Here is a 26,627-nt window from a genome sequence, read left to right as displayed (position 1 = left end):
AAAAATAACAATCTGTACATATTCGTAGATCCTGATATTAGGACAATAACAATATTCACGCAGGTGTCAGCCAATGATGTCAGAATCCCAAAGAGATCCCTCGACTGCCCAAAGAAAATCAAAAAGACCAGCCATGTGATGATCGCTCAATATTTGATTCTGTTTTATGCTTTACGAACGTAAAATACATTGTATTTCCATTGCATCTTGCCAGAAATTGTGTAAACAACAAAATGGACAAAGAAATGTATTTTGATCAAACTATTTATTTGATTAATTTGTAGATAGCAAAAAGAATGAAAACATAAGAGGAGCTCTACATGCAGTAACCCTGGTCCCTGTGTAAACTAGAACACATAATTGCAACAAATTTTCGACCCTACTGCAGCGGCATCATGTGTGTTGGTGTTATGAAAACGTCCCTCTTAAAATCGTTGACGGGTGTGAAGAAGCAAGACATCACAATTCAAAGATACATTCAATTTTATTTTGTACATTAAGTGCTTTAGAGGATGAATATAATGGATATTGTAGCATTCAGCATGAAAGGAAATCTTTTAACAGCAATGAATGTATCGATTACAGTACTGCGACCTGTATTGTATTCTTTCATTAATTTCCCTGTAAGTTAAAAACCAAACTGCTGAAAAAGTAAACCACCAGACTGAGGATAGAAAGGTACCTGGAAAAACTTCTCTGGAGATGAAAATAGCCACTGTTGCATGAATGCAATCATATATTTTACTCCCTTAATAACACTTTAATTTAAAATACAGACTTAAAATTCTAAATCACATAGCTAGACTCATATTTCATTTATTAAAATCAATTATTTACAGGGGTTCAAAGAATTTAACATACTTGTATTTTGGGTTTAATTTTCTTTGTAAAACCTAGAGGTGTAGGCACACACAAACACACACAGAGACCCACAGAAATCTGTAAAGCAGTAGCATGTTTTGGAAAAAAAAAAAGAGTAAAAATTTTGAAAGACCCCAAGAACGTAAAAGGAAACTAATGAATAAAAATAAAGAATTTTATGCCAATTGTAGGTTAATCTGCATGAACCTCCTTTCAAATATTTATGGTAGAAATCAGAGCTCATACACTTCAAAGACTGCTGCCCTTCCTAAATATCAGCTCAGAGACAGGAGCTGTACTTCATCACATATCAATGTTTTACTATCTGTAACAAACCCACAGAGAGTAATGGACTGTAGGTCTGAGCATCAGAAAAGCTGCAGTAAAAAATAAAACGACGTAACCAACGTGCATAAGAACATGCTTGCTTATCCAGCCTGCATTCCTTGAATCATCTATAATTGTTTTTATCCGCTGATAATGGAAAGATATTTTGTGTCAAGAGAGTACCACTCAAACCCAGAGGGCAAATATGTTGAAAATATTTTAGAAGTCTATCCTTCAAAATAATCCTTCAATAAGTAACCATTCTGTAATGATTAATACTTCCTGTAAGATTTGTATTTCTGCATACACATCAAAAACCCTAAATCAAATCTCTAGTTCAATTAAATAGTCATCCATTTCAGGGCAGTGGTAAACAGTAGAGGGCTCGTGTCTCACTAGAAGGGAAAGACATTTTCATGAGGAAAATGAGACGACAAAGCCAGAATACTTTAACACCGTTAAATTGACATTAATAATTTAATCTCCCTGTCGTCACACACACACACCTTGCATTTAGCTACATTGTTGCATATTCATCTAACAGTGCGACCAGTGATTTTGATACAGATAAGAATGCCCAGACTTTCTCTAACCATCGGACACAGAAACAGATGTCAACAGTAAAAGACATAAGTATCTTTTTTTCCGACCTTGGCTAAAGAGTGTTCACAGAGTTTATGGACCGTTGTATACAGAGGCAATCTGCTGTGTATATATACAAATGAACATCTATTATGTGAATGGCTGTCTGAAGCAAAGCAATACAGGAAGTTACACAGTTGAGACATAAAGGAAGTAAAAGAAAAACGCAATTTAAAAAAAAAAAAAAAAAAAAAAATTGGTTGTTTTAGATTATGTCCATGTGCAGCCATAACGACAGCTAAAAGATCTCAGAATGAGGCTGTGCATTTTAATGAACGCATACACCTGTGTGTGTGTGTGTGTGTGTGTGTGTGTGTGTGTGTGTGTGTATAGAAACCTCTGTGTTGTTCTAGTGCGTGTTTATGTGTGAACAAAGTGCTGCAGTCACAGCCAGCTGTCAGTGACCATTCATAATAGTCTGTGATGTGGATGCGCTGGTGGGGGGCAGGGCTGAGGACGGGCTGGGAGCGCTGGTGAAGAAGTTGTCGTCTCTCAGTTTGAGATGCTCTGGCACCTCCAGCTTGGCCTTGGCCTCCTCGATATCGTTGTTTATGGCTGCAATGAGCGCTTCTGTTGGGAACAGAAATGAGAGAGAGTTGAAAACATGCAGAAAAAAAAAAAAAAAGAAGGCAGGTGCAAAGAGAAGAACAACAAGTGGAGAGGAAGTGGGGGAGTCATGGTGGGTAAAAAGGAAAAATAAAGGAGCTTGTGTGTGTGTGAGAGAGAGCGAGAGAGAGAGAGAGAGAGAGCGAGAGAGAGAGAGAGCGAGAGAGAGAGAGAGAGAGAGAGAGAGAGAGTGTGTGTGTGAGAGAGGGAGAGGGAATTGTCAACATTCAATAGTCGTACAGTGCCTTGGCAATGCTGTATTTTGTTATGGTCATGCCAATACAGTGGAGAGAGGGAGCGGTGTCTTACCAAGTGAGTTGTAGCTTCTCTCTGGACGGATGTAGCCCACCATGACAACACTGAGAATCTCCCCATAAAAGTCCTCTTTGAATGTGTGAATCACATGGGTCTCCTAAAATAAAATAAAAAAAGATATGGATCTTTATAAGAGTACTGCAACTGTCAAATGTATTGGTCAACGTTCATCTTGTATTGTCAAACCAGAATGTAATAGAAGGCATGTAAAATGAATACAAATTAGGGAGTTTCAAAATAAATGCTGAAAAAGAAGAAAAACGACCATGTTGTAAACAGTCTTATTTTAAAAAGGCATTAAATCTTTGAGCCAAATACTTATAAAAAGTATAACATCATTGCTTTAAGAAAGTTGTCTCTAGATGTGATACAATGCAGTCTTTAGCCACTATTTTCTTTCGAAAATGCAACACAAGTGGTATTTGATTTATTTTATTGAGCAGTTATTTGGTTTGTCCCACTGTGGATAATTTGATTCCTAGTGTGACCATGGCCTTGTGACCATACAGTCACTGCCTTTAAGCGTGGATTGTAAAAGACTATTTAACATCTTATGAATAGATTTGCAATGTGCACGCTTTCTTTCGGACTAAAACACCAAGCAGTTTGCAGTGAATGCTGCTGTTCTTGTACTGACCATGGACTTTTTGGTATTTTTGTAGTAAGGGTTCCAGCCGATGCTCATCACCATCTTGTAGACATCACCATTACCCACGCAGGCCCAGCCATAGTAGATCCCTGTGCCGATATCTGCTGGAAGATTGTCCACCACTGAGTCAGGAAAGTTGGCTGGAGATGGGGGAGAGAAAGGGAGGCAGAGTCAGAAGAAGAGGAAAAAGGTTAGCATGTAAGGGGAAGCACTCCTCCTGAGAGCTAGTGTCTTGCTCTAATGTCACCACAAAGTAGATAAAACATTTTTCTCTACATAGAGAAACATTGTAACTGTTTGTTGGGTTCTCCAAGGCAAGAAATTAATCCACAAAAATATTTTTTTCCACATTGTTAGTAATGAATTGTGGCACTGGGTACTTCTGGCAATGTCCTCACTGTCTGGAAGCTCTGCATGGTTAGACACACACACCTCTTCTGTAAAAGCAAACATTATTTACTTAAGAATGTCTTTAAAAAGTCTCTAATCTGAAAGAATGTTTTGAGTTAAAGGGATCTTCATTAAAAGTGTAAAACGTGTTATAATCCCACACATGATTTACAGTAATTACAATAAGAGTAATTCATCGATTTACCATATAGTTTGACAGTTTTCTGGAAATATTCTCAATATTATTACTTATGGCGATTTAACATCTAAATATTCTGAACCCAAAATAAACCGTTCACTTTTATTAACATATGACGTCACTACACAATTCTGATATTTGTTTTATTGTATTTGATCATCCATCAAGTTAAATTCGCATCTACCGCTGTCCCAAAAATGTGCGTGTTGGTTGCGTAAAAAGGTGTCGTCTTTAAAGTTGTCCGTAACTAGCGATTAACGTCTCTGCAACGATTATGAATGATCAATAGTCACGTATCTAGAGAGAAAGCATGGCGGACATTTAGGTCAAAATCACAGACTGCCAATGTTAACTATGTAACGTTACTCTAGTTCTCTGTGAAGTTACTCTGGACCGATTCAGACTGACCTATCGTTACCTACGTGAGCTAACGTTACGTAGTAGGTTAGCTAACGTTATTCAACCGCTCATACAGATTAATGGCAGACGATAGACTCACCTGTGGGAATTCCCAGTTCCTTGCTTCCTCTCCCGAAGCCTCGAATGACCTCTCCCCGGCAGAAATACGGAAGGCTCTTCATGACTCGCGCTAGCTTCCCGATAACAGCTGGCTAGATGGAAGCCGCAGAATGACCTCGAACGATGCAAGGAAGTCGGACCGACCAATCAGCTCAACCGGCTAGCAACTCTTTGACAGTTAGCTGAACTGAAATCTTACCCGTGTAGGGTTCAAATCCGTCCTTGTATTCGTCAATAGCTTCACCTGCCTGGTTAGCTCGCTCGAGTGGGATAAAGTTGAACGTCACTCACAAAGCAGCGATGGTTTAAAGTTCACCAGCTATGCTAGCTAAGATAGCTACCGGTAGCTTCTGTAGAGGCACCCTGATCCTAAAACGATGTCGTCCAACGGTTTTGATCGTACAGGACTCAGAAGATGACTGCCCCGGTTTCACTTTAGTTAGGTCCACTCGCAGTGTGATGGTGAGAATGAAGCTCTCACGGGCGGTGATTATTACATGTGTGGGCACATCGGTTTCAGTAACGCTTCTGCCGACGTCATTGACCGCGTGACCAAAGCGGGCCGTGGGTTACGTGTCGCGTTCAAATGTTGTAGGAAGATATAGTTCGTACAAATGAAGCGTTCATTGACGCATCTAGGTAAATAGACCGCAGATTTTCTTTTGGATGATTTCTTACCCGTAACCCGAAGCGTTTCCCTTGGGCGACGGAAACGCACAGCCAGTTCTAGAAAAGGCGACGTTTACTATCGTTACTTAATACTGCTTAGCGTTTTAGAAACATTAACTTATCGTGATTGTGCACTTTATTTTCTACTTGTTGCACTGTGTTGACTGTTATGCACCATCCACCACGTAAAATTAATTGTATGTGCAACATACTCTGGCCAAAATAAACGGTTATGATTCTGATAGCCTACCTGTGGAGGATATACCAAGCAAGCTGGAAGCTTGGTGTTTGAATGAAACCACAAGAGGGCGACATGAGGACTATCTTTTCCCCAAGCATCCAAGCCACGGCCCAAACGGACTGTTTACCCTCCCTTACCTACATAATAGTTGTGATTTATAATTATATAATACGTAAAAATATGAATAAGTGTATCCTTCTTCTTCTACTTTTTTTTCTTCTTAATAATAATAAAGATTAAAGTAATATGTACTGTTAGTCAATTAAAATGTAAAATATGTAAAAATGTGGAATATATTTATATATACATTTTATATAAATGCGTCCATATAGGAGCAGCAATAAATGGTCAAATAAGTGAATTTAATTCTATGAACTTATTTTACCATATCATCTCTGCAGCATGGGCCCAGGAAAAGACAGGAAAACCTGAGCTTTAAATTATATTAGAAGTTTGTGGTGTGTGTGTGTGTGTGTGTGTGTGTGTGTGTGTGTGTGTGTGTGTGTGTGTGTGTGTGTGTGTGTGTGTGTGTAGCATACGTTCCTGTTTTTTCTTGGTCATCCACCATCATGATACACAGTATGAAGCACAGTCAATATGCTAATAAAACCTAAAGACAGCAGTACATTACATATTATTATTTTGTACAATATGTTTGCATATGAAGGTAGAAATATGTCCTGAAGTATAACATGTGCAACCTTTGGTTGTATTTGCCAATGTAGCAATTATGCTGGTCTCCACCTTAGTTATACTCATGTGCAATCACACATAAAAGTCCGTATCACTCCCTCCCTTTTTATATTTACGCAGACAAACATGACTATAGCATGATAAAGTGTCAGCACCCCACAACATTATGAATCCTTTTTTTACACCAAAAGGAGTATAAGATACAGCAAGCCTCACAGGTAACAATTCCACAGTCATTCTGCGTAGAGTTACAGGTAGTCATCTAACACTGTAACTCATTTTATGAGAATGTTTTTCTTGACTTTCATTCAACCTAACCTGCATTATGCTTCTTTTAATCACCTTAGCAAGTAGCATTCTTTAGCTTTAATTCATCATAAACACTGACCTGAACTAGAAACCTAGTAAATCCAAACTACCTTAAATATAACTTAAAGCCTTACCCTTAATATTGGTCAAGACTGGGACATGAATGATGCAAACCAGCACAAACAGACAAGTGATATCAGTCATCTACTATTATTAGGATCATTAGATTGATGAAGATTAAAATTATGTGTCACAAATTGTTACACTGAAATACATCTTTATTTCACTCTTTTGTTCAACAAAATCTGACAGTCAGTACCAGGCTTTGATGCATAAATAACAGGTTTATTTTGAAAAATTCTGACAGGAAGTCTTGGCATCATTTATTTACAAATAGATAGACCAAAACAGAATGCACCAAACAGGTTTAGAAATATCCAAGAGCAATAGAGAGCGAGAGAAGGCTCAAATCAGATCTGATGCTTGTAAAGTCACAGGTAGGAAGCATTTAAATATGCTGGTGTTTAGGTGAACACAAATTGTAAATTACTTCTATTTATTGTTTTTGCCTAATGTTGTTGATTTAGTTTTAAATAATACATTTGATTTTCTTATTACATGCTGTATGCTAGCAGTTGAATTCAAACTTTTATATTTAGTTGACAAAGTTTTATGGTTGTAAAATAGTCATCGAAGTGGCCAGAACAGTTCAAAGGTCTTTTGACAAATCACTCTAAACAATTTCACTGTAAAATAATGGTAACTTACTGGCAGCAGGGATGCCAGTAATTTACAGGTTTTTTTACAGTGCAGCTACTGTAATTTACTTTTACAGTATCTTACCTACATACCTCTGAACAACAGTGGCATACCACTCGAGGGATAGGTACATACCTCTGACCAACAGTAGCATACCATCGGCCACTTTTCGATCTCGCCGTCACTCCCTCAGACACTGAATTAAAATAGCATTAAAAATGAAACACTGAATTAAAATAATATCAAGAACAGTGTGATAGAACTGCATAACAGTCTAGCTTGTTAACAAGTATTATACACATTTATAGTTAATTTGAACAGCATTAACTCACACATGAATGAAAACAATAAAGAGAGAGAACACCTTGAAAGAGGACTTGACTGCAGCGTCTGGCTGGTATCCTCAATCTCTGATGACGAGTGACTGTAAAACAAACTAAATAAAAACTTTAGAAACACAATGTCCTGAACATCCTGAAAGGTCTATGACAGGATAAACACACTTAAAAGAAGCTTTGGGTGTGCAACTGTGGGTTCGCATGTGCCTCACACATGTTAACATATCAGTGCAAGTCTTTGCAAAAAGCTAATACAACAATATAATACAGTTTAAATCAACAGACTTGCCTATGTGTTGAGCTGATTACGTTAGGTGAAGAAATGAAGCTAAGACTGTTAATTGACAGCATTGACTGTTAATTTACATGCAAGGGATGAACATTTAACTGTATGTTATCGTTATTATGAAATACTGTAAGATACTGTTTTAAATCCAACGTAAATTTACAGCAATTCACATTAAATCAGCTCAATCATCAGTAACCAGAGTAAATGTAATTTGGTTACTTCACCCAAAATAAGCATAAATTAAGTATCTTCAGAGGGAGTGGAGGAGTGGAATTTACTGTTTCTGGAAGAACAAGTCCACCAAGCAAGAATAAATGTATGTATTTATTATGACCTCCACTTAAGACATTGCTTTAGACTTATAGTACTGTTTTGTTTCCATATGTTATTTGACCGCTGTATTGGTAAAGCAAGGATGATATTGAGATATGTAATTGTAAAACAAATCTGTCATTGATTGAGAATTGGGTTCGGTGATTTTAGCCTGTGAGTGCTTATCCTTCTGAGGGCACATTATCTGTTCCTTATATTTAGCACACAGATAAAAAAAACCTTTCTTAAAACAAATTATATTCAAAAGGAATGATGTAGATATCAACAGCTGTCGTTGAACCAAAATTCTTTAAATGGAGAAAACTAAGTTTTAAGATACAGTATTTGTAACGTAATATAGAACAAGTTTGCATGTTGTTGTGCATCTACTTTTATTTGCTTTTTTATATTTGTATAATATATATTTGTGGCTGGCAAAGTTTTTATTTGTTGTAAAATATGTCAAGGTTTTACTTGATTAAAGATGTATTCCTTCTCAACAGTATTTTATGAAAATCTACTTTTCTTTTAAATCTATACTCGACTAAACATAAAAGCACAGTTTTAGAACTTTTTAATTTCAAGGAAGGCTAAACGATATAGTTTGCCTTTTGTTTATCTCCAAATCTCAATCTTTTTTCCTCTATGTCAACATTATTTACATGGAAACAGGAACTTTACTTTAAAAATCAGCTTTACATTTCACAGTCAGAAATCATATATTTGACTAAAGAATGGATGTATTCATACTTTACTTTATGACTTTTTGAAATCTTATTTCCAGGGGGAATAACATATGGAGCGACTAATCTTCCTGGATCCATAATGAGAGGAACCTGTCTACACGCGTCCTGCTGATCACATAATTAAGCAACAATTCAAAAATTCCCTAAACAATGCCAGTGGACGAAGCCTGGATCAGACATTTTAAGCTTATTTTATAGATTTTAATAATTCTAAATTAGAGATGAAACAGCTCAGCAGTGAATGTACCAAGTTTATTGTAATCAATCAGGTTGGCCTGAATCATTTTAGACACATAATAATTCATAGATATTAAAACATTAATCAGTAACTCTATGAGAGAACTGTAAAGACTGAGTGCAGCTGGACTACATAAAGAACTTACACTTGTCACAGCCCGGCTCAGAGACTGGAACAAGAAACAGGGAGACAATGAGCTGGCAGCCAAAAGAAACTATTTATTTGTCTCGCCAAAACAAGTAACTCAATGTTAACAGCCCTTTACACAAAGACAGCCACAACTGTGGTAAGCCAATCAACAAAGGTCTTGCTTCCAGAGAGAGCGGCTGCCAACTGGAGAAGGTATTTAAGGCAGAGCCACACCGGCACAGGTGTGGCTCATCCTGCTGACGATCCTCCAATCAGCACCTGTAACAGGTTAAACACAACCGGGCACCTTGCATGATAGGAGGAGGGTCGTCACACACTCTAAATTTAGTTTTAGTGGTTGAGGTACTTCTCTTAAGTAATGATCTCACAAAAAAAAGTCTGGCTGCTGCTAAAGTTCACTGTTGCTCTGACATTACTATGGATTATTTTCCTGCTAAATCACCGGGATCCGAGTAACATTTTCAGATATAGCTGGTTGGATTATACAGATGCTGATGGCAGCCCAGAGAATGTGTGCAACTGTTCAGCAGTCCTGCAGGGAGAGAGAGAGGCACTGGAGCAGGCCAAATTACTGACCATCACTAAAGACTTCCAAAAGAGTGTTCAGATCCCAAATGAATATTATATCAATGCAATCCTCGACTGCAGGTGTTTCTTTAAACTACAGGTTTCAGTAATTGCAGAACTGTAAACTATTTTTTCAATGTGCTGAATTTAACAGAAATCAATATTTGTCAAATTTTCTTCAGGAAATTCAAGTCAAGCAGAAAATACTTAACATTCCCATTAAGCAAGGAAGAAGAGGACTTCCCTCTGGCTTACTCCATGGTTGTGCATCATAAGGTATGTTGCATAAATTTAAATTCAAATACCTCAAGTTCAAATAACTTTGAAAACAGTGTAGATGATTTCAACAACCGAGTGCTGCAGGAATGAGTCCTCAAACCCAGAAACAAGTTAGCATTTTTGCTCTTCTGGTTCCCCCGTTTTGAAGTCAATGGGTTTTTCATTAGATGCCTTTAAATATGGTCTGTGATGAACACAAACTTTAGCATTTTGTTCTATGATATAAAATGTCAGTTTACTTGTCACAAGGCATATACTTCTAAGTCTGTGAAAATATATGTATAATATCGTCTTTCCAAAGTTTTATAATAACCTTGAAGACATTATCAGGGTTATCTCAGCTTGGTGTTGTGAGGCCTACATTTAAAACAGAATGCGTAGAAATTGAAAGAAGTGGGCATTTTGGAGGCACAGCTGTCTAATAGAAGAGTTGGTTTTTTTGGAAGTGTGGGAAGGAACTTAGAGAATAAAAGTTCTTACAATATTTTGGTCTTCTGACTTTTTTTTAAATAAATCTGTCTCTTTGACTAATGGAAGAGCAATACTAAGTTGTTTGAGTCCCCCTTTAAATTGTTTCATAAATAAAATGCATGCAACAACAATTAAATATATGGCATTGCATAAGATACACAGAAGCTGAATACATTTTTTTTTTTTTATATATATATTCTAGGTGCAGAACTTTGAGCAACTGCTGCGAGCCATCTATGCACCTCAAAATATCTATTGCGTCCATGTGGACAAGAAATCAGAGGCCTCAGTCTTCTCTGCCATCAGTGCCATTACTTCCTGTTTCCCGAATGTCTTTATGGTCAGCCAGGCTGTGAGTGTGGTCTATGCTGCTTGGCCACGTGTCCAGGCTGATCTTAACTGTATGGATGATCTCTATAATGCTAAAACAAAATGGAAATACTTCATAAATCTTTGTGGCCAGGATTTCCCTCTGAAAACCAATTTGGAGATTGTCAGGGCACTGCAATCTTTGAAGGGCAGTAACAGCTTGGAGTCAGAAAAACTGCCTCAAAACAAGCAGTGGAGGGTGTCACATGCTCACCAGATAGTTGATGGAGAAATCAAGGTACTATGTGCGATACATGGCTAAATTGATAATTTGGACATTAACTTTGTCATTGCAGCTTCAAATTGATGTTAATGACAGTCACCACATTCACTCACCGCTTTAACTGTCTCAGCCAACAGGAAATATAAAGGAGCCACCTCCCTTCAACCTGACTATTATGTCAGGAAATGCCTACATGGTGGTTAACCGAGGCTACATCCGCAGTGTGTTGGAGGACGACCGTGTCCTGGCGCTGATCGAATGGGCCAAAGACACCTTCAGTCCTGATGAATTTCTCTGGGCAACCATTCAACGACTCCCTGGTGTTCCTGGCTCAAAGAGGCCCAGCCCCAAATACGACATGACAGACATCAATGCGATTGCACGGCTGGTGAAGTGGCAGTTGCATGAGGGGGAGGTGTACCCAGAATGTCAAGGCAACCATGTCAGGGATATATGTGTGTATGGTGCTGGGGACCTGCAGTGGCTGCTTCAACAGCATCACCTCTTTGCCAATAAGTTTGACACAGACACATATCCCATTGCTGTCTACTGCTTGGAGAAGTATCTGAGACACAAGGCACTGAGTTATTTTAGGCGTATTGACATTTTTTCAGCACCGAAGAACAACTTCAAACGCTACTTTAATTCTTTTTTTTTTTTTTGCCAAAAAAAATAAAAAAATTTAAGATATTTAAAATGATTTATATTTGCAGTGTAAAGAAGCCAAAGTGATAAGAAAAACACAAATACAATGACTTAATAAACATCTTTTAAATTTGAGGCAATATTGGGAGTGAATATCCCTTTGGAATGATGCAGCTGCAGTCCAAACCTCTAACAAATCATTTCACAACATCCGAACATTACCAACGTTGAAGAGGTTTTAGTTGAGGCATGCTTAGGCAGAATCTTGAAATTGATTGGGGTACCATTTGGGTGCTGTGCCATTTGAAATGTTCTCGGGTAACTGTGTGACGACCCCTATCTTCCACTAGGGGTCTGTGCCCTGTTTGCTGTCTTTCAGGATGTTGATTGGCAGCTAATGAGCCCCACCTGAGCCTGGTGTGGTGACATCTATGGGTACATCCCAGGTCTCTTAATTGTCATTTCCACGTTCCTGTCTCCTCGCATGGTTTCCTCCATGCATCCCTGGTGGGAGGGACTAAGACGCAAGGAAAGGACCCAAGTGAGGGAAACGGGGATGCAATTAAGAGACTTGGGATGTACCCTATAAAGTCAAATAATATGGCAGCACTCCAGAAGGTCAATGTTAAGATCATTGCTTTCCCGTCTCGTCAGTGTTGCAGGAACTCTGGTTAAACAACAACTCTGGCTTCGCTTGACAGTGAGCAAATTAATACAAACGACTGTAATCAAATCAACAATGTTTGAGAGCGTAGAATTAGCACCATTGCTATGGTTGCGGGTGGCATGATGTAGCAAAATTGCTAGCACCGCTATACACAGATGTACGGTGTTCAGGTTTTTGTTGTGTGCTCATTTAGTTGCTTGGGGTTGCACTTGTGTTTGTTAAAATGGTTTTCTTATGAGCTATGGGCTTCTGTCCGTTATGTGGGTATAATAATAATAATATTAGATTTTATTTGTATAGCACTTTAAAAGGTAGTCAAAGACACTTTACATGCTAAAAAACATAAACAATAGAAGCAATTACAATATAAACAAAATAGATGACATGACAATAAGGAACAGCACAAAAAACATACATAATTCATTTTACATCTTAAAAGCAGAGGTATGCAGGATTAATAAATTGCTACATGTTTAACATGTTCTCATCTGGTGTTTGCGCAACTGGCTCGGCACTGGGGGCACTCAGGTTCAAGATGCAATGAACAATGTGTTTATTGAGGTGTATTTGAATTTAATGAAGTAAAACATTTGACATACTTTACAACAAATGAATATCCTGCAAGCCAAATATAAGAATATACATATTCAAATATAAGAAAAACAAATAACACACTTCAACCAAGGCCACCTCTATCCTCTCTAACCATCAGTCAACGTTTCGATTTTCTTCCTCACCCCCCCACCATCACACACACACACACACACACACACACACACTAACAATCACACACATGCACACGCACACACACACACACACACACACACACACACACACACACACACACACACACTAAGATAAACTATGACTAAAATTGGTACACAATTCTGCTTTTGGGTGAGTAATCAGATCAGAACTGTAGCAACTGAAAGCATGCAACACATTACTGCAGCTACTGATAACTACGGTGGCCCTGAGAGCTCAACAACTGCAAATTCGGAAAACACATGCAAACACTGAAAATGAAAATGTGCTGAAATTTGCAGCTTGTTTCCAATTTGTTTGTATTTTCTGTATTTGCAGTGAGTTTCTGTATTTGCTTATGTTTTCTGTATATGCAGCATTTGTTGTCAAATATACATTCTCTTAATTAGCTTGTGTTTTGTCTATTTGCATGTGTTTTCTTACATTAGGTTGCAGTGAGCTGAGCTCTCAGGGTCATCATAAAGAACCGCTATTTTGCTACCTTCATGATATGATGTTGCAAGTCTTTTCACAGTGACATACAGTGTTAATATAACAGCCAAATGATAGCCTTTTAAAGATTGTATGAGTTGTTGACACACAATGGCATGAGCTACCTACACCATCGGAAAAACTATTAAAAAAACAGTTTGGCGATTCTTTTACATGCCATTACAAACAGATGTGGACAGTAGAAAGCATTTTTTGTGTGTGGATCATGTTTGTAAACCTTGACTACCTAAAGTTACAGTCTATAGGGTATCTCTTAACATTGCAATCTATTGACAGTACAGTAACACAAACCTTTATTTGTGAGCAAATGGGCTGTATACAACTTGTGTTTGCATGTGTTTGGTTATTGGGTGAAAGAGTCATGAGCCACACGATTGGTTACAAAAGGTACACATGGCAACTGACAGGGTAGATATTACATGAATGTAATAAAGCAAGTTAGTAATTCCTCCTAAGTGAATTACATAAGAATCAAAGTATTGTTCAAATTAAAGATTAAGTAAAAGAAAACAAAAGGAACAGAATTGGGAACATGATCAAGTGCTGTGTAATGTACAGTAATACAGGGTAAAGCATCTAACCTTCCGCACAGTGGCAGTCTCTGCACTGTAAATACAGTATTATGTTCAGCACCCTCAGGTTAGTACTTTCCTCAATGAACAAGCAACTTCCTGATGTTTTGTACCACAGCATCTTCCTTTCTAAACCATTGCTAGTTGTTGGTGTAACAACTATGATCCGTACACATCATGCTGCAGCCTGGTTTATATTCAGTTATTCTGCGGTAGAGTACAGCATAATGCGGGGAGAGGATAGGCAGCAGCCAGGTATCTTGTTACTGTCAAACAAAAGAGTTCTTCCTCTTGTCGGCTCTGAGTGAGAGAAAAGATGAGAGAGAAATAATTGTTCCACAATTTTTGACATCAAGGCATTATAATTAAACAGTTAAAGCAGAGTGGTTGAAAATGAAAATGATACAATATGTGAGAAATAAAAACAGTAGTCAGATCATAAACTGCATGCCTCTGCAAAAGCTAAACTAAGCTTTTTGCAGATGGACATATTCTATGACCGTAATCAAAATGGAACATGAGTTATGTTTATATATACTGCTACCTGCAACACTGCAAAATCAGTATTTATTCAGCGGCTACCAGGCCTGCTCTTAGATGTATAGGGTTTATTCACTGTAGTATCTTTAAAAATGGTTCACACTGAAATAATAAAACTCAGTAATGAGTTTGATCTGCAGCAAGTTGGAAATATGCTTATCTCTTGATTCTACTGTCTTTATCAATTATCTTTCATTCCTTATTCATAAAAAACATTCATTCAGAAGTGGTGATTTCAGAAACCAGTCAAGCGTTCTCTTACTATCACAGCCTTTGTTAGTCTTGAAAGACATTGCCACTGTTTTTAATGAAATGCTAGCATGAACATGTTTAGAAACCCCTGTTAGGCATGCAGACCAGCATGAGAGAGTTCAGTGAGGCTCAACATTTTTTGTGTTCCCTTGCAGGGAAATTAGCCTGAGAAAATCTAAAGTTGTATCTGTTCAATGTCAATGTAATGAGATGTATACAGTAAACCTGAAATCATTTATTTCGTTTTTCTCTTGAAAATCAGTGCCTGTATGTGTTCATGTCCTGGCAAATCTTTATCACTGATGCCTGGGCAGGTTTAGAAGCAGTTAGTTGACTAGATACGATATTAGGCCAGTCAGGTTATTCTGTGATAGAAAGATGCAGGGCTAAAGAGAGGTACACAATTTACAAGGACTTTTTCACATCACCACTGGACAAACTACTTAAGAAATTTCGCAGAGCAGTTATGTGCAAACTCAAATTAGCTCTGAAATGTCTGAATGCTGCTTGTTTGGGCCAATACCTCTTTCAATATGGGTATTTTCTTTTCCTGTCCATTGAATATTGGGGCAAAATTCAGGAATATTTTTTTCTTTGTCTATGTTCAAATTACTCGCTCGAACAATGGCCCACTACTTACTGAACTGAAGTGTCTTGCAATTCTGTATCCAATCTGGTGTAGCATTGTGTTAGAGGGCAGAGAGCAAAGGTTAGTGAGGGAGGTAAACAAGCGAAAGAGGGCGACCATATTGTCAGTACACATGCAGTTGTTGGGGATTAGTAGCCTGTGTCCACACTGCCATAGGAGGATGTATGGAAGCAAAGGGAAACAAGCATCAGTGCTCTAGAGTGGGAGTGATCAGGGTCAAAGGAGTGAGCCACAGATGCTCTGCAACAATTAACCAGTCAAAAGAGCCAACATTTTAACCTTAAAAACTTCAACAGTTCAACACTTTTTCTTTTACAAGCACAGTGTCAAGGTCTCTAGTTGTCTCAAGTCATGGCCCCTTAAATAATGGATAGGGTTAAAGTTGGAATTAGATAGCTTTAATTTTTCCACGATGTCATCTCCACCAAAGTATCAGCAAGTGTTGTGTTTGTGAGTGCAGCCTTTGAACTGCAGACAGAATCTTTTCTCTATTTAGGTTGTAGATCTAACAATAAATGGCTGAAAGTAATCATAAAAATCGTAAAACATAAAATCTTTTTTATTGTATTTCTATTTTCCACAGAGACTGTCCTCGCCAGAAAAAACAACAGCTTTGGTCATTTGTTCAAATGTTCACATTTTCCTGATGAGTGACCTGTAGTCATGTACATGACTCCTTAACCTTCACCGACTCATTTTAGTTTTCTAAAACTTGGCCATAACTTAAAGCCACGAATCCTATTTTTAACTATGGTACAATTTAGTGGTGGTATCAATAAAGCCATAGACAACAATGTACACTGCTATTGTTATGACTTTGGTTTAATATGTGTTTACTTGGCACTGCTTTTTGCAAAAATCCTTCATGCTCATATTGTAACTTATCTCACTTGAAACTATAATTAGCCGACAGTTGTTAAAATACTGTACCTCATATTCTTTTACACTGCGGAAATATTTTTCTGCCAATTATGAGAAAGTACTCTGAACCCTTTGCAACCTTTCATACTGAAAGTGAAATTGGTGTTTTCCAGTGTAGACTGGAGTCTGTCCCACTATGCATTGCACTTAAATCACATTACAAACCTGCCTAGCTTGGGGAGCACATATGTTCATTAGATTTCTACAAAAAATGTCACAGATGAGAGGTGAAATCAACCAATTCACAAGGGAAGCCACATCACAAACGGAGAGAAGTAAGACATTTTATGTTGGATAAGAAGACAGCCAAAGGTCAGTCAACAGTTAATCCCAGCATGAGAAAATTCAAAACAGTGTTGAAGGATTTTCAGGGAGATTAATACAGGCAGGTTAGGTGATTTACCTCATGCATGCAAATTTGTGTATACCCCTCTCCTCGTCATACCTTGGGGCAGAGTGAGAGATTTTTTTAGTCCACAAACAGCTGCTGGCTACAAGCTATTCTATATATTTGACAAACATGTTTTAGTTTAGTTCACTTTGAACAGGCAAAACTGGAGTGGAGGAGGGGAGCATAAAAAGACAGAGTGCCATTAAGCGTTATCTTAAGATAAATACCAACAAACAGTTTTCACACCAGGGGAAAATGTGTTATTATTTCAACCTTGTGTGGAAGACAAAAGTGGCATATATAAGTATATGCATGTGTTACACATTGAAACAGGCTGACTCACTTTACAATGCTGGGTGGAATGTGGACAAATTCCATTGGGATGATTTCACCAAGCTCCTGCAGACTGTTCACATACTTGATCTTACTGCTGAACTTGGAGCTGTAGAAAACAGAAATCATAAAGTTTTGTCTCAGTGATGTGCACTGTCATGTGCGCTTTAGCTGACTCCTGAATTTCCAGTGTAATCAAATAGTCCTCTTGGAATTAGTTAGGAACAGTAAAGGGTGTTGTATTTTGATTAGTGGTGGTGTCAAGTGCAAATAGATCACAAAGAATGCTCATAGATGGGGATAGTGAAATAGTGTATCTGTGGAAACTGTTGTGTTGTGAGAATTTCATTCCCATACGTACTGGTGGCATGCATGGATATACGTATTTATTGGTAGCGTAGCAAGAGTGCAATGTTTGCATTTTCTGAAATTAAAACCTGTCATGTACATCCCGTCCTGTGTGATGTGTGTGTCCTCTAAATATGACAGTAAATACAACAATGAGACCTTATGAAGGGTCTGGTGATTCCTAGCAAAGTCCGTATGAACCAGGAGGGATGGACAATGATGAACATCTTAAGGTTTTTCTTCAATCTGTTGAACAAGACGAGAGGCAGAAGTGGTGTTAAAAGATTCGTAAAAGCTTCCTTCACAACTATTACTTATTCACTAATTAAGTGAATTAACCATTCCTTCTGGCAGATATAAAGTACACTTTAGAATAGGAGGAGAAAGACAGTGATAGCCAGAGTACATGGTTTTACACAGAGAAGTTGTTCAGCTTTAGAAGATAAAAACAGCACGAGTAGTAGTTTAAAAGAGAATGGCCACTTACTGAGCTGTTAAGATTTTATTGTACCACTGATTGACTTTTTAATGTGAGTGTGAAATGTTTACATTAATCAAATATTACCACAGTGGAGTGAGAAACATATTGATTCTCGTATTTACACTACCTTCTGTTAGCAATCCCACAATACAATGTGTTGAATTTTCTTTGTCTGCCAAAATCATCATCAGTGATGACTCAAAATAATGACTCATAAGTGCCAGAAATCTCAATTTACTAATCATGGAATGAACTGTCTATCATATAGGGTGTGGATGATTGAACGAGGGAGTGATTTCTGACACTCATAGTGTCATCATCACTGACACATTTGTTGTTGAGAGCATTACAAATAAAAGGTTTATGTTTATCCAAATCAGATAGATGGCAACGTATGATAGCTATGCCCCCTACTGGCCTATCTATGAAACTATAGATGAGTAGTGATGGAACTTATGTCAAAATTAGAAAAACAATCATCAAACATTGACAAAGTTATAGTTATTTCTTGCATCACAGTGAAAACCTACTAATACAAGCAAATCAGCAAGTTAAAGTTTATTCATTAATGTAATTGGCTGAGCATGCGTGAATTTATTCATATAAACTCCTTTATTTATATGAATAAATCTTTCTAAAGTACTTTTTTCTAAGCAGCACTTTAATAAAAGATGATGCAAAGGGGAAGATGATTTATTATTCATTTTTCCCATTCAAGGTTGCGTTCTTTCTTTTTAATCAAACTAATGTATTTGAAATGCGTCATTACTGTTTGATTTAGACATTCTGCATAATATAACAGTGTAATGTAATGCCATTTAAACTTAGTAACTATGTGATATGTACGCAAAACCTTGGCCCCATGTAATAAGATCCCACTCAGAGAAAAAAACAACATTAATATCATTATTAGAGATAAATAGGGTCAAAGGCTTTTTACAAGGGAAAAAAACAAAACGGTAGAGTATAAGCCAATTGTGTGGTTTAATGTAGTGTGAGAACATGAGTTATTGGGTCTGTTAAACACAACAATATTATACATTGCAGTTTCTGTTCACTTGTTTGTGTGAATATTACCTTCTGTCTATCATTTGGTAGCATTTTTTCATCCAGGTAAAGCCGGGCATCCTCCTACGAGGTGTGGCGCCATTCAGGTAAACAATCATGTAATCTTCTGCCACCATTAGTTCCAGCGTACTTATTACATACCTACACAGATGATGAAAAAAACAACAACTACTGTATGTAGCAATAGTTTGGCGAAGGACATTTCTGTTTTCAACAGCGCAATGCTTGCATTCACAAACAAGGTCTGTAAAGAAATGTTTTTCATTGTTTGGTGTGGAGGAACTTGACTCAACCTTAACCACATTTGACATGTTTGGGATGAATTGGAACACAGCCAGCCAGCTAGGCCTTATTCAGGCCAATATCAGTGGCTGACCCCACCAGTGCTCATGTAGCCGTGAGAATGGGAGCAAAGCCTTGCCAGAAGAGTAAGGGTTGCTATTGCAGCATATTAATGAATGCCTATGGTCCTGACTTATTTACATGTCCACTGATAATGTATTGTAGCTTTACTCACAGAAAAAGGTTTTCCATTACATAATTGTAATTGTCACAGTCGCTGTCCGGTAGGAAGCATGCTGCAAACACGATGATGGCATTCTGTTCAGCGTAATAACCTGAAAACATTAACACAAAAACGAGAGTGTGTCCCACTTCCACTACATATGCACCAACCTGTGCTTTTGTCCTGTATGATACAGATTTCCCAAAAAACATTTGAAATTGCTAACAATTTTCCCACCTCCACCTTTACTGCAAAAAGGGTTTATATGGGGAAGTGCAGGGCAGAGCTTCAGTTTCCAAACAAAAACATTTTGAGATAAAACACTGAACAGCTCATCGTAGTAGTTTCTAACATTGAGCTGGATCTGACTTATTGTTAGTTCAATGTTTTATTTCAAACAAAACAAAAACAGCAATATACAAATGAAGAGGGAATATTAGGAGGGAGGGCATTAGCAGAGAACACAAATGGTCAAACGCTATGAAACATACAGCAGAAAAAGGTAGGCATGGGTTTTAAGCATTTGTATTTGCATACCTCCATGAGAAATGACCCTTTTGTATGACTCAATGCACTTCATATCAATGCGATGCTCCTGCTCTCCAATCACCACACTTCTCCAAAGCCTGTTTTCCCTGCTCTCCTCAGCTGCTCTGTGTCCTGCGATAGCGTCACCTGATGCTGCTTCTGCACCCAGATTAGACTTTTCTGACTCCCCTGTTTGTGCCATAAAGACAAGTTTTACAAAACAACATAACAACAAATGTATATTGCTATTGTACATTTTCTTCGAAAATATGCAATGTGAGTGTGTGTGGGTCTGTCTGCATGACCCGTTTGTATTATGTGTTGAGGTGTGTGTCTGACCGTGTTCGTTGAACTCAAGTAAATCGGCCTCATCAGGTGTATCCAGCTCATCTACGTTGACATCCAGGTCATCACCAGTATCCAACGCCTCGTCCTCTGTGTCCAGGGCATCTTCTGAGAGGAGAGACCCCTCACTGCGGTCCAGTGACACATTCATTGGTGGAGCGGCCAACTTTCTCCTTTGGTTGGACCCGCCTGACAGATCTGCAGAGGAGGGTGGATCTGGTCAAAGGGAGACGGTTTCATTGTTTTCTTAGTTTTTAAATTTTTCAGAGAAAGGTTGTCGATCCACCGTATTATCTTTTAAGAAACATTTGTCTTTTTTCTATAGATTAAGGTACATCTACGGTGTTTTCCTTTTTTCCAATCTGAAAACAAAGGCAAGTCTGGAAAGAATAATGATGAAATAAGGTAATTAATTTAAAGGGTGTTAAAAGTTGACATTTCCATAGATTATCATCTCACGTGATTTTCTGGCAACAGAAGACAAAACTCAGAAGAGAGTTTTCATATAAAAGGGGAGCACATTTCTACTTGGTTTAAGCATCTGTCAATACATCCAAGTAAGTCACCTAAATCATGATAATTAATTCCATAATTCTCTGCTAAAATCTTTTTTATACAAGTAACATTGAATATTGTCTTGCTTTGTTTGTATTTACCTTCTCTGTTATCCATCTCCTCAGCAGCTTCCTCACTGGAGGGCATCTTCATCATCATCCCTGCTGCACCGTCTCCCTGTTGGGAGTGTCTGCTCAGAGGCACAGAAACACAATAATGAGCCACAACATAAATTATCATTGCTATTGCCACTGCCAACATAGGCACAGCTACGCATAGTATTGGGCCAAACAAGCCAAAGACAACCATCTACAACGAAAATGAATCTAACTTTTCCCATGACATTGAATAAGGAAGAGTTTCAAATCTGTTCATTTGACTTTGGACATAAAATATTACAGAGACGGACAGAGAGCGACTCACTGCTTCACTCCCAGGCAGCCCGTGTGGGCTGAAGAAACAATACTGAGCAGTGTTGCTACCTCCCCCCAACCAAAGCCCCTCTAACCGACTCTGATTAACATTCGGCCTGCTAACAATAGAGGGAAGCAGTACAGAGAAACCAGTACACATGATTACAGAAACAAAGACACACATGCTTTTTTTCTTTCTTTACAAAAAATCTCTGTCTGAGGACACCTACCTTACCCTCACTCTGTCTTCTCCCAGCAGACAGACTGAACCACTCTTCCTACAATCAAGTCACATGACCACTTGATTATGAAAAGGTCTGCTGTGTATGCACGCAAACACACAGAGTAAAAGACAGGGGAGGGCCGTGCATCCCAAAGAGGGGGCAGTTCATCAGAATTACAAAGTGGGGCAAAACAAGTATGCCTACACTGTAGTATATACACACACACACACACACACACACACACACACACACACACACACACACACACACACACACACACAAACACTGAAGAACGATTCCAAAACATGTCTTTGACTTTTGATTGAGACAAAAATACACATCTTGGATGAGAGATAATGTGAAAAATAGAAGCTGCAGCAGAAGCTGAGCTATTCTGACTGACAAACACCCCATGATTGTCTTTACTGTAATTGTATTGTGTCGGTCTAATAGTCTGTACATGCGACATCTATTGCACGTCTGTCCATCCAGGGAGAGGGATCAGTTGCAAAATTGTGATTTATGATACTAGGCTGTAGACTTGAATTCACTTGACACTTTAAAACTTCACACCTGCAAATTGGAGTGGATTATTTTGGCATGGGACAAGGGCTGTGGATTTTGTCCTCCATCTCTTCTATTGGAATTTATGCTTATAAGGGATCTTAGACCAGTGTGGACTTCTGTACAATAATCCAAACAACATAAATTGTCTCATTCCTGCTTCTTTAATCCTTTTTTGAACCCATATATATATCCTGTAACTCCATGCACTGACAAATAAGTGGATGTAACAAATTACATTTACTCTCATTGCAATTAAGTCGTTTTTTGTGTAGGCTATTTGTACTTTTGGAGTCTTTTTTTAAAATCTGTAAATTTACCTTATTTATCTATTTATAACAATTAGGCCTATTGTAACCTCTTTCGCTACATTCCAAGTCGCATCCGTTATGAAGTAAGAACAAAAGTCGGTGTGAGAATGGAACAGGATAAATTAGATTAGTCAGCAGCTGCAGAAGTGGCAGGTGTTTCTGCAGCCGCAGGAGGGCAGAGCTCCAGAGAGTAGAAACTCTGCACTCCGGAAATGATTCCTTATAAATCAGTGCCCTCAAAAGAGAAATGTTTGCATTCATGGGCCGAGTTCACGTGCCAAGGCTAGCACTTCAAGCACAATGAATTTAAGTATTATAGTGTGGTTAGAATTAGCACTATTTTACCTTGGAGTAGTTTAAAAAACACATTGTATCTATCTTAATTTATGTCTGATTTAATTCACCCCGGTGAGCACAAAAAGTGAAACACCCAAGCAGTTCCTAACCTGAACCTGACCTGTACAGTAGGAGCTCGCTGGGTCTGCTAACATGCTAAATGCTAACATGCTAATGGATACTCCTTATTCAACTCAAAATGCTTTGAATTTGAGGAGCGCAGTGGGACCAGAGAGGCCCAGTGGACTGGTTATACTGGAACAAAGAGGCTAAGTGGACTGGTTATACTGGAACAAAGAGGCTAAGTGGACTGGTTATACTGGAACAAACAGGCTAAGTGGACTGGTTATACTGGAACAAACAGGCTAAGTGGACTGGTTGTACTGGAACAAACAGGCTAAGTGGACTGGTTGTACTGGAACAAAGAGGCTAAGTGGACTGGTTGTACTGGAACAAAGAGGCTAAGTGGACTGGTTGTACTGGAACAAAGAGGCTAAGTGGACTGGTTGTACTGGAACAAAGAGGCTAAGTGGACTGGTTGTACTGGAACAAACAGACTAAGTGGACTGGTTGTACTGGAACAAACAGGCTAAGTGGACTGGTTGTACTGGAACAAACAGGCTAAGTGGACTGGTTGTACTGGAACAAACAGGCTAAGTGGACTGGTCATATTATGCTTTGAGAATGAACAAGCCGGGAAATTGAACCAGAAGCAGATTGTGGAGGTTGCTTGTGCGTGCTGCATGGTGTGGACAAACTGTGCAGTCTTAACTTTGCTGTAATATGAGTGTTAATGGCGGCAGCCGCTGTGGAGTTTACATTGTTGTGTCCACATTGTCTGATTTGGTGATGTTTCATAATACCGTTGATTCTAAAAGAAGTTTAAAGTGCTGTTGTGTCCATAGCTTGTTTTATTTATTTTCTATCTATTTTGTTTAACTGTCTGAGTTATGTCTCTTGTCTGGTTAATTCCTGTGAAGCTTCACTGAGGAAGGCAGTTGTTTATTTATATAATTGATAATCAGTTGTTTGTACCAACTGCATAGTGCCCGTCTGTTGGCTTGGACAGAAGGGGTCATGTTGCTTATGTTGTTTCACTTGACATTCCTTGCAATCAATTTTGTATCCTAAAGATGCTCTTTTAGTTAATAGTAGTATGTATCATATATCATCATATCCCTTTTTATTATGTAACGAATTACGAATAATGATTACTCAGAGTACATTTTAACTCACCTACTTTTTACATCTACTTAAGTACATCTTTTAAACAAGTACCTTTACTTGAGGAAAATGTATTTAATGAAACAGTACTTTTGGTTGAGTACAATATTCTAGGAAACTCTTTCCACCTCTGCAAACACTTTTAGGCTCATTTAGGCTTGTCTCGTCAATCCTTGGCTGATATGGTACAAAGAAAACAAATGTAAGATATCTGAAGACTTGATCACAGTTTTACAATGATCTGTGCTACCCCTTTGTGGTAAAAGACAGTAATGCAGCTCTTCGCCTGTGGAAAAGCTGAAATTAGATTGTGTGGCCGAGACAAGCTTACAAAGAGGCATTTGGCTGATACCAGTAGGACATATTATTAGATCCCAGAGAGCATTAAGAATTCAAGTTTTGTACAGTGCAGGACCTGTTGAACTTACTGAAGGGCAAAATTGAGTCTATATGAGCAAAAGCTCACCTGGAGAGGAGAAAGTGAACATATCCCTCTGGCACATACTCTTCCCTCTCAGGGTGGACATGTGATTGGTAGAATGGCTGTCCGTCAAACTGGTAATGAGCGGGGTCTGACTCATACTGGTTCTGGCCATCAGCTTGATATTCAGAGCACTGGAGTTCAGAGGCGCACATTGAGTTGGCGTCATCTCCATACTGGCTTTCAGCTATATATTGAAACTTGGAACCTTGATCATCCAAGCTGCACTCTGCATTACCACCAGGTTCATAATAGCGCTCAGCCTGCTCAAATCCGTACTGTATAGCTGTGGCATCAGTTGTAAACTCAGCATAGACATCTGTGGTGCTTTGCTGGCTGTTGGATTTAGTATGTACACAGGCCGGGTGGGCGCTCTGGTATTCAGTTCTTTGGTCAACGTGATGGTAGTTGTAGCCATATTGGGTTTGACCCTGAGTTACATTCTCACTTCCTGTCCACTGGTATGCAGCGTTCTTGTTGGTTGGCTGGGATGAAAGCTGTGAGGTCACATCTTGGTGTCTTCTTTTAGGGGAATAGGGATTGGAGATCAGTGCAGAAAGAAGGAGAAATTCAGAAAGAATTGTAAATACAAATGAACTTCATCCATCTGCATCTGGTATTTTGTATGGTCTATGTATTTTTTAAATGTACAAATTGTACCTAATATATATTAAATAATATTTATAATGTGCATAATATATGAATCACAGATTCAAACTGCCCAGTATACTCTCATCAGGACAATTCAGTGGCTTGCAAGATCAAATTGTTATTGGGCAGTTTCTGTTCTTCAGCTGGTTCAATAGACCGGTGAGTTTAAATTCTAATCTTAGGTTCATATTAAAGATGCCCTGTGGTGTTTCTGACTACTAGTAGCATTATGAAGCAATGTTTTTACAAGTGGGTCCTGGTTTCGTTTGTTCTCATGAATGTGCATGAGGACACACATGCTTGCACATGTCTTGCCATTATTCTACTGATTGACAGGTGGTTGTAATTTGTCAGGAAATGCAGCACTGCTTCAGCAAAGGCAGGGAAGAAGAGGACTGCTAGCAAGGAAAACATGGATGTAAACAATGGTCTCAAAAGTTACAAACTCTTGCTTTGCAAATGTTTTCTGAGGAAGAAAATGCATTCAACACGTTTGTTAGGCCTCAAGCACACACACAATGTGTTTTGGTGAGTAACACTGAATGTAAACAGAAAGTTTGTTGACAAGAAAACTCAATGGGGTACTTTTAACAATCCACAAAAAAACAGTATGAAATAAGATTCTGCTTTACAACTTAACATCAAATTCCATCCATTTGTAGAAGTAAACAGTCTGCTTCACATACAGAATATTTAAAACATCACACAATACCAAACAAACAACAGAGACTTAGATATGTGTTAAATATATAATTATGTACTTGTTGCTAATGTAAAGTTGAAGCTACATGGAAAACTTGTATTGTCTGATACATTGGATATTACCTATGCACACACTCACACACAGGTTTGCATGCATACATGCACACCCACACCTTGTAAGAGAGCTAGGGGAGCTGTTTCCATTAGCTGTGGTGGGGCTCCAGCTGTAATGAGGCAGGTAATGCATATTTAATGAGGCGTAAACAGATTTATAAACCTAAACACACACAGTCGCAGATCAAAGCTTGCTGCCGAACACATGGAATACACCCATATACAAATGTTGTTTCTTTCTCACATATACACACAATTATGGACACACAATATTTTTCTGTCATACCACTATTATTTATCCTCACATCCTCTTTGTCAGTCTCAGCCTGTCACGCACCCAACAACATGAACACACACACACACACACACACACACACACACACACACAC

The 26,627-nt window shown here is 38.4% G+C and overlaps 3 protein-coding genes across 10 annotated transcripts in view; 1 reads left to right on the top strand and 2 right to left on the bottom strand.

Annotated features, from left to right (window-relative positions):
• Positions 1-465: 465 nt before the first annotated feature.
• Positions 466-5,039, bottom strand: rfk (riboflavin kinase). The gene is made up of 4 exons (XM_068703861.1): positions 4,489-5,039; positions 3,389-3,540; positions 2,746-2,848; positions 466-2,400 (listed from the first exon to the last, which is right to left on the bottom strand). Exons 1-4 carry the CDS (start codon positions 4,568-4,570, stop codon positions 2,228-2,230), a joined length of 510 nt encoding a protein of 169 aa, XP_068559962.1. The 5' UTR covers positions 4,571-5,039; the 3' UTR covers positions 466-2,227.
• A 4,537-nt stretch (positions 5,040-9,576) lies between these two features.
• On the top strand, positions 9,577-11,837 carry LOC137867136 (beta-1,3-galactosyl-O-glycosyl-glycoprotein beta-1,6-N-acetylglucosaminyltransferase-like). Its single transcript, XM_068703573.1, has 4 exons — positions 9,577-9,900; positions 10,002-10,095; positions 10,772-11,176; positions 11,292-11,837. The coding sequence occupies exons 1-4, from the start codon at positions 9,611-9,613 to the stop codon at positions 11,835-11,837; spliced, it is 1,335 nt and encodes a 444-aa protein (XP_068559674.1). The 5' UTR covers positions 9,577-9,610.
• A 1,030-nt stretch (positions 11,838-12,867) lies between these two features.
• The window catches only part of LOC137866968 (serine-rich adhesin for platelets-like), a 39,930-nt gene continuing 26,170 nt past the window's right edge, over positions 12,868-26,627 (bottom strand). The window contains exons 10-20 of one of the 8 annotated variants that reach the window (XM_068703288.1): positions 24,757-25,293; positions 21,320-21,408; positions 20,658-20,879; positions 20,328-20,507; positions 19,803-19,902; positions 19,295-19,426; positions 17,896-17,982; positions 17,399-17,497; positions 17,068-17,109; positions 15,735-15,767; positions 12,868-14,602 (exon numbers count right to left, since the gene is read on the bottom strand). In XM_068703288.1, coding sequence (XP_068559389.1) covers positions 14,572-14,602; positions 15,735-15,767; positions 17,068-17,109; positions 17,399-17,497; positions 17,896-17,982; positions 19,295-19,426; positions 19,803-19,902; positions 20,328-20,507; positions 20,658-20,879; positions 21,320-21,408; positions 24,757-25,293 — 1,552 coding nt within the window. In that variant the 3' untranslated portion in view covers positions 12,868-14,571. The remainder of the gene's footprint in view (positions 14,603-15,734; positions 15,768-17,067; positions 17,110-17,398; positions 17,498-17,895; positions 17,983-19,294; positions 19,427-19,802; positions 19,903-20,327; positions 20,508-20,657; positions 20,880-21,319; positions 21,409-24,756; positions 25,294-26,627) is intronic. The other 7 variants (XM_068703292.1, XM_068703291.1, XM_068703289.1 and 4 more) reach the window with 7 other exon arrangements.

The sequence above is a fragment of the Cebidichthys violaceus genome, unplaced genomic scaffold, assembly GCF_023349555.1.
Source record: "Cebidichthys violaceus isolate CVI_PGR_0920_01 unplaced genomic scaffold, fCebVio1.0.p SCAF_9, whole genome shotgun sequence".
Lineage (NCBI taxonomy): Eukaryota > Metazoa > Chordata > Actinopteri > Perciformes > Stichaeidae > Cebidichthys > Cebidichthys violaceus.
This window is presented reverse-complemented; position numbering and strand designations above follow the sequence as displayed.

Bases quoted from the DNA above. Each gene is read 5' to 3' on its own strand.
- LOC137867136 (XM_068703573.1), top strand. From the start codon at position 9,611: ATGATCTCACAAAAAAAAGTCTGGCTGCTGCTAAAGTTCACTGTTGCT. The intron at 10,096-10,771 runs GTATGTTGCATA...TATATATTCTAG, and splicing joins CCATGGTTGTGCATCATAAG to GTGCAGAACTTTGAGCAACT. The intron at 11,177-11,291 runs GTACTATGTGCG...TAACTGTCTCAG, and splicing joins TAGTTGATGGAGAAATCAAG to CCAACAGGAAATATAAAGGA.
- rfk (XM_068703861.1), bottom strand. From the start codon at position 4,570: ATGAAGAGCCTTCCGTATTTCTGCCGGGGAGAGGTCATTCGAGGCTTC. The intron at 3,541-4,488 runs GTGAGTCTATCG...CCCCATCTCCAG, and splicing joins GGAACTGGGAATTCCCACAG to CCAACTTTCCTGACTCAGTG. The intron at 2,849-3,388 runs GTCAGTACAAGA...ATTTTATTTTAG, and splicing joins AAAATACCAAAAAGTCCATG to GAGACCCATGTGATTCACAC.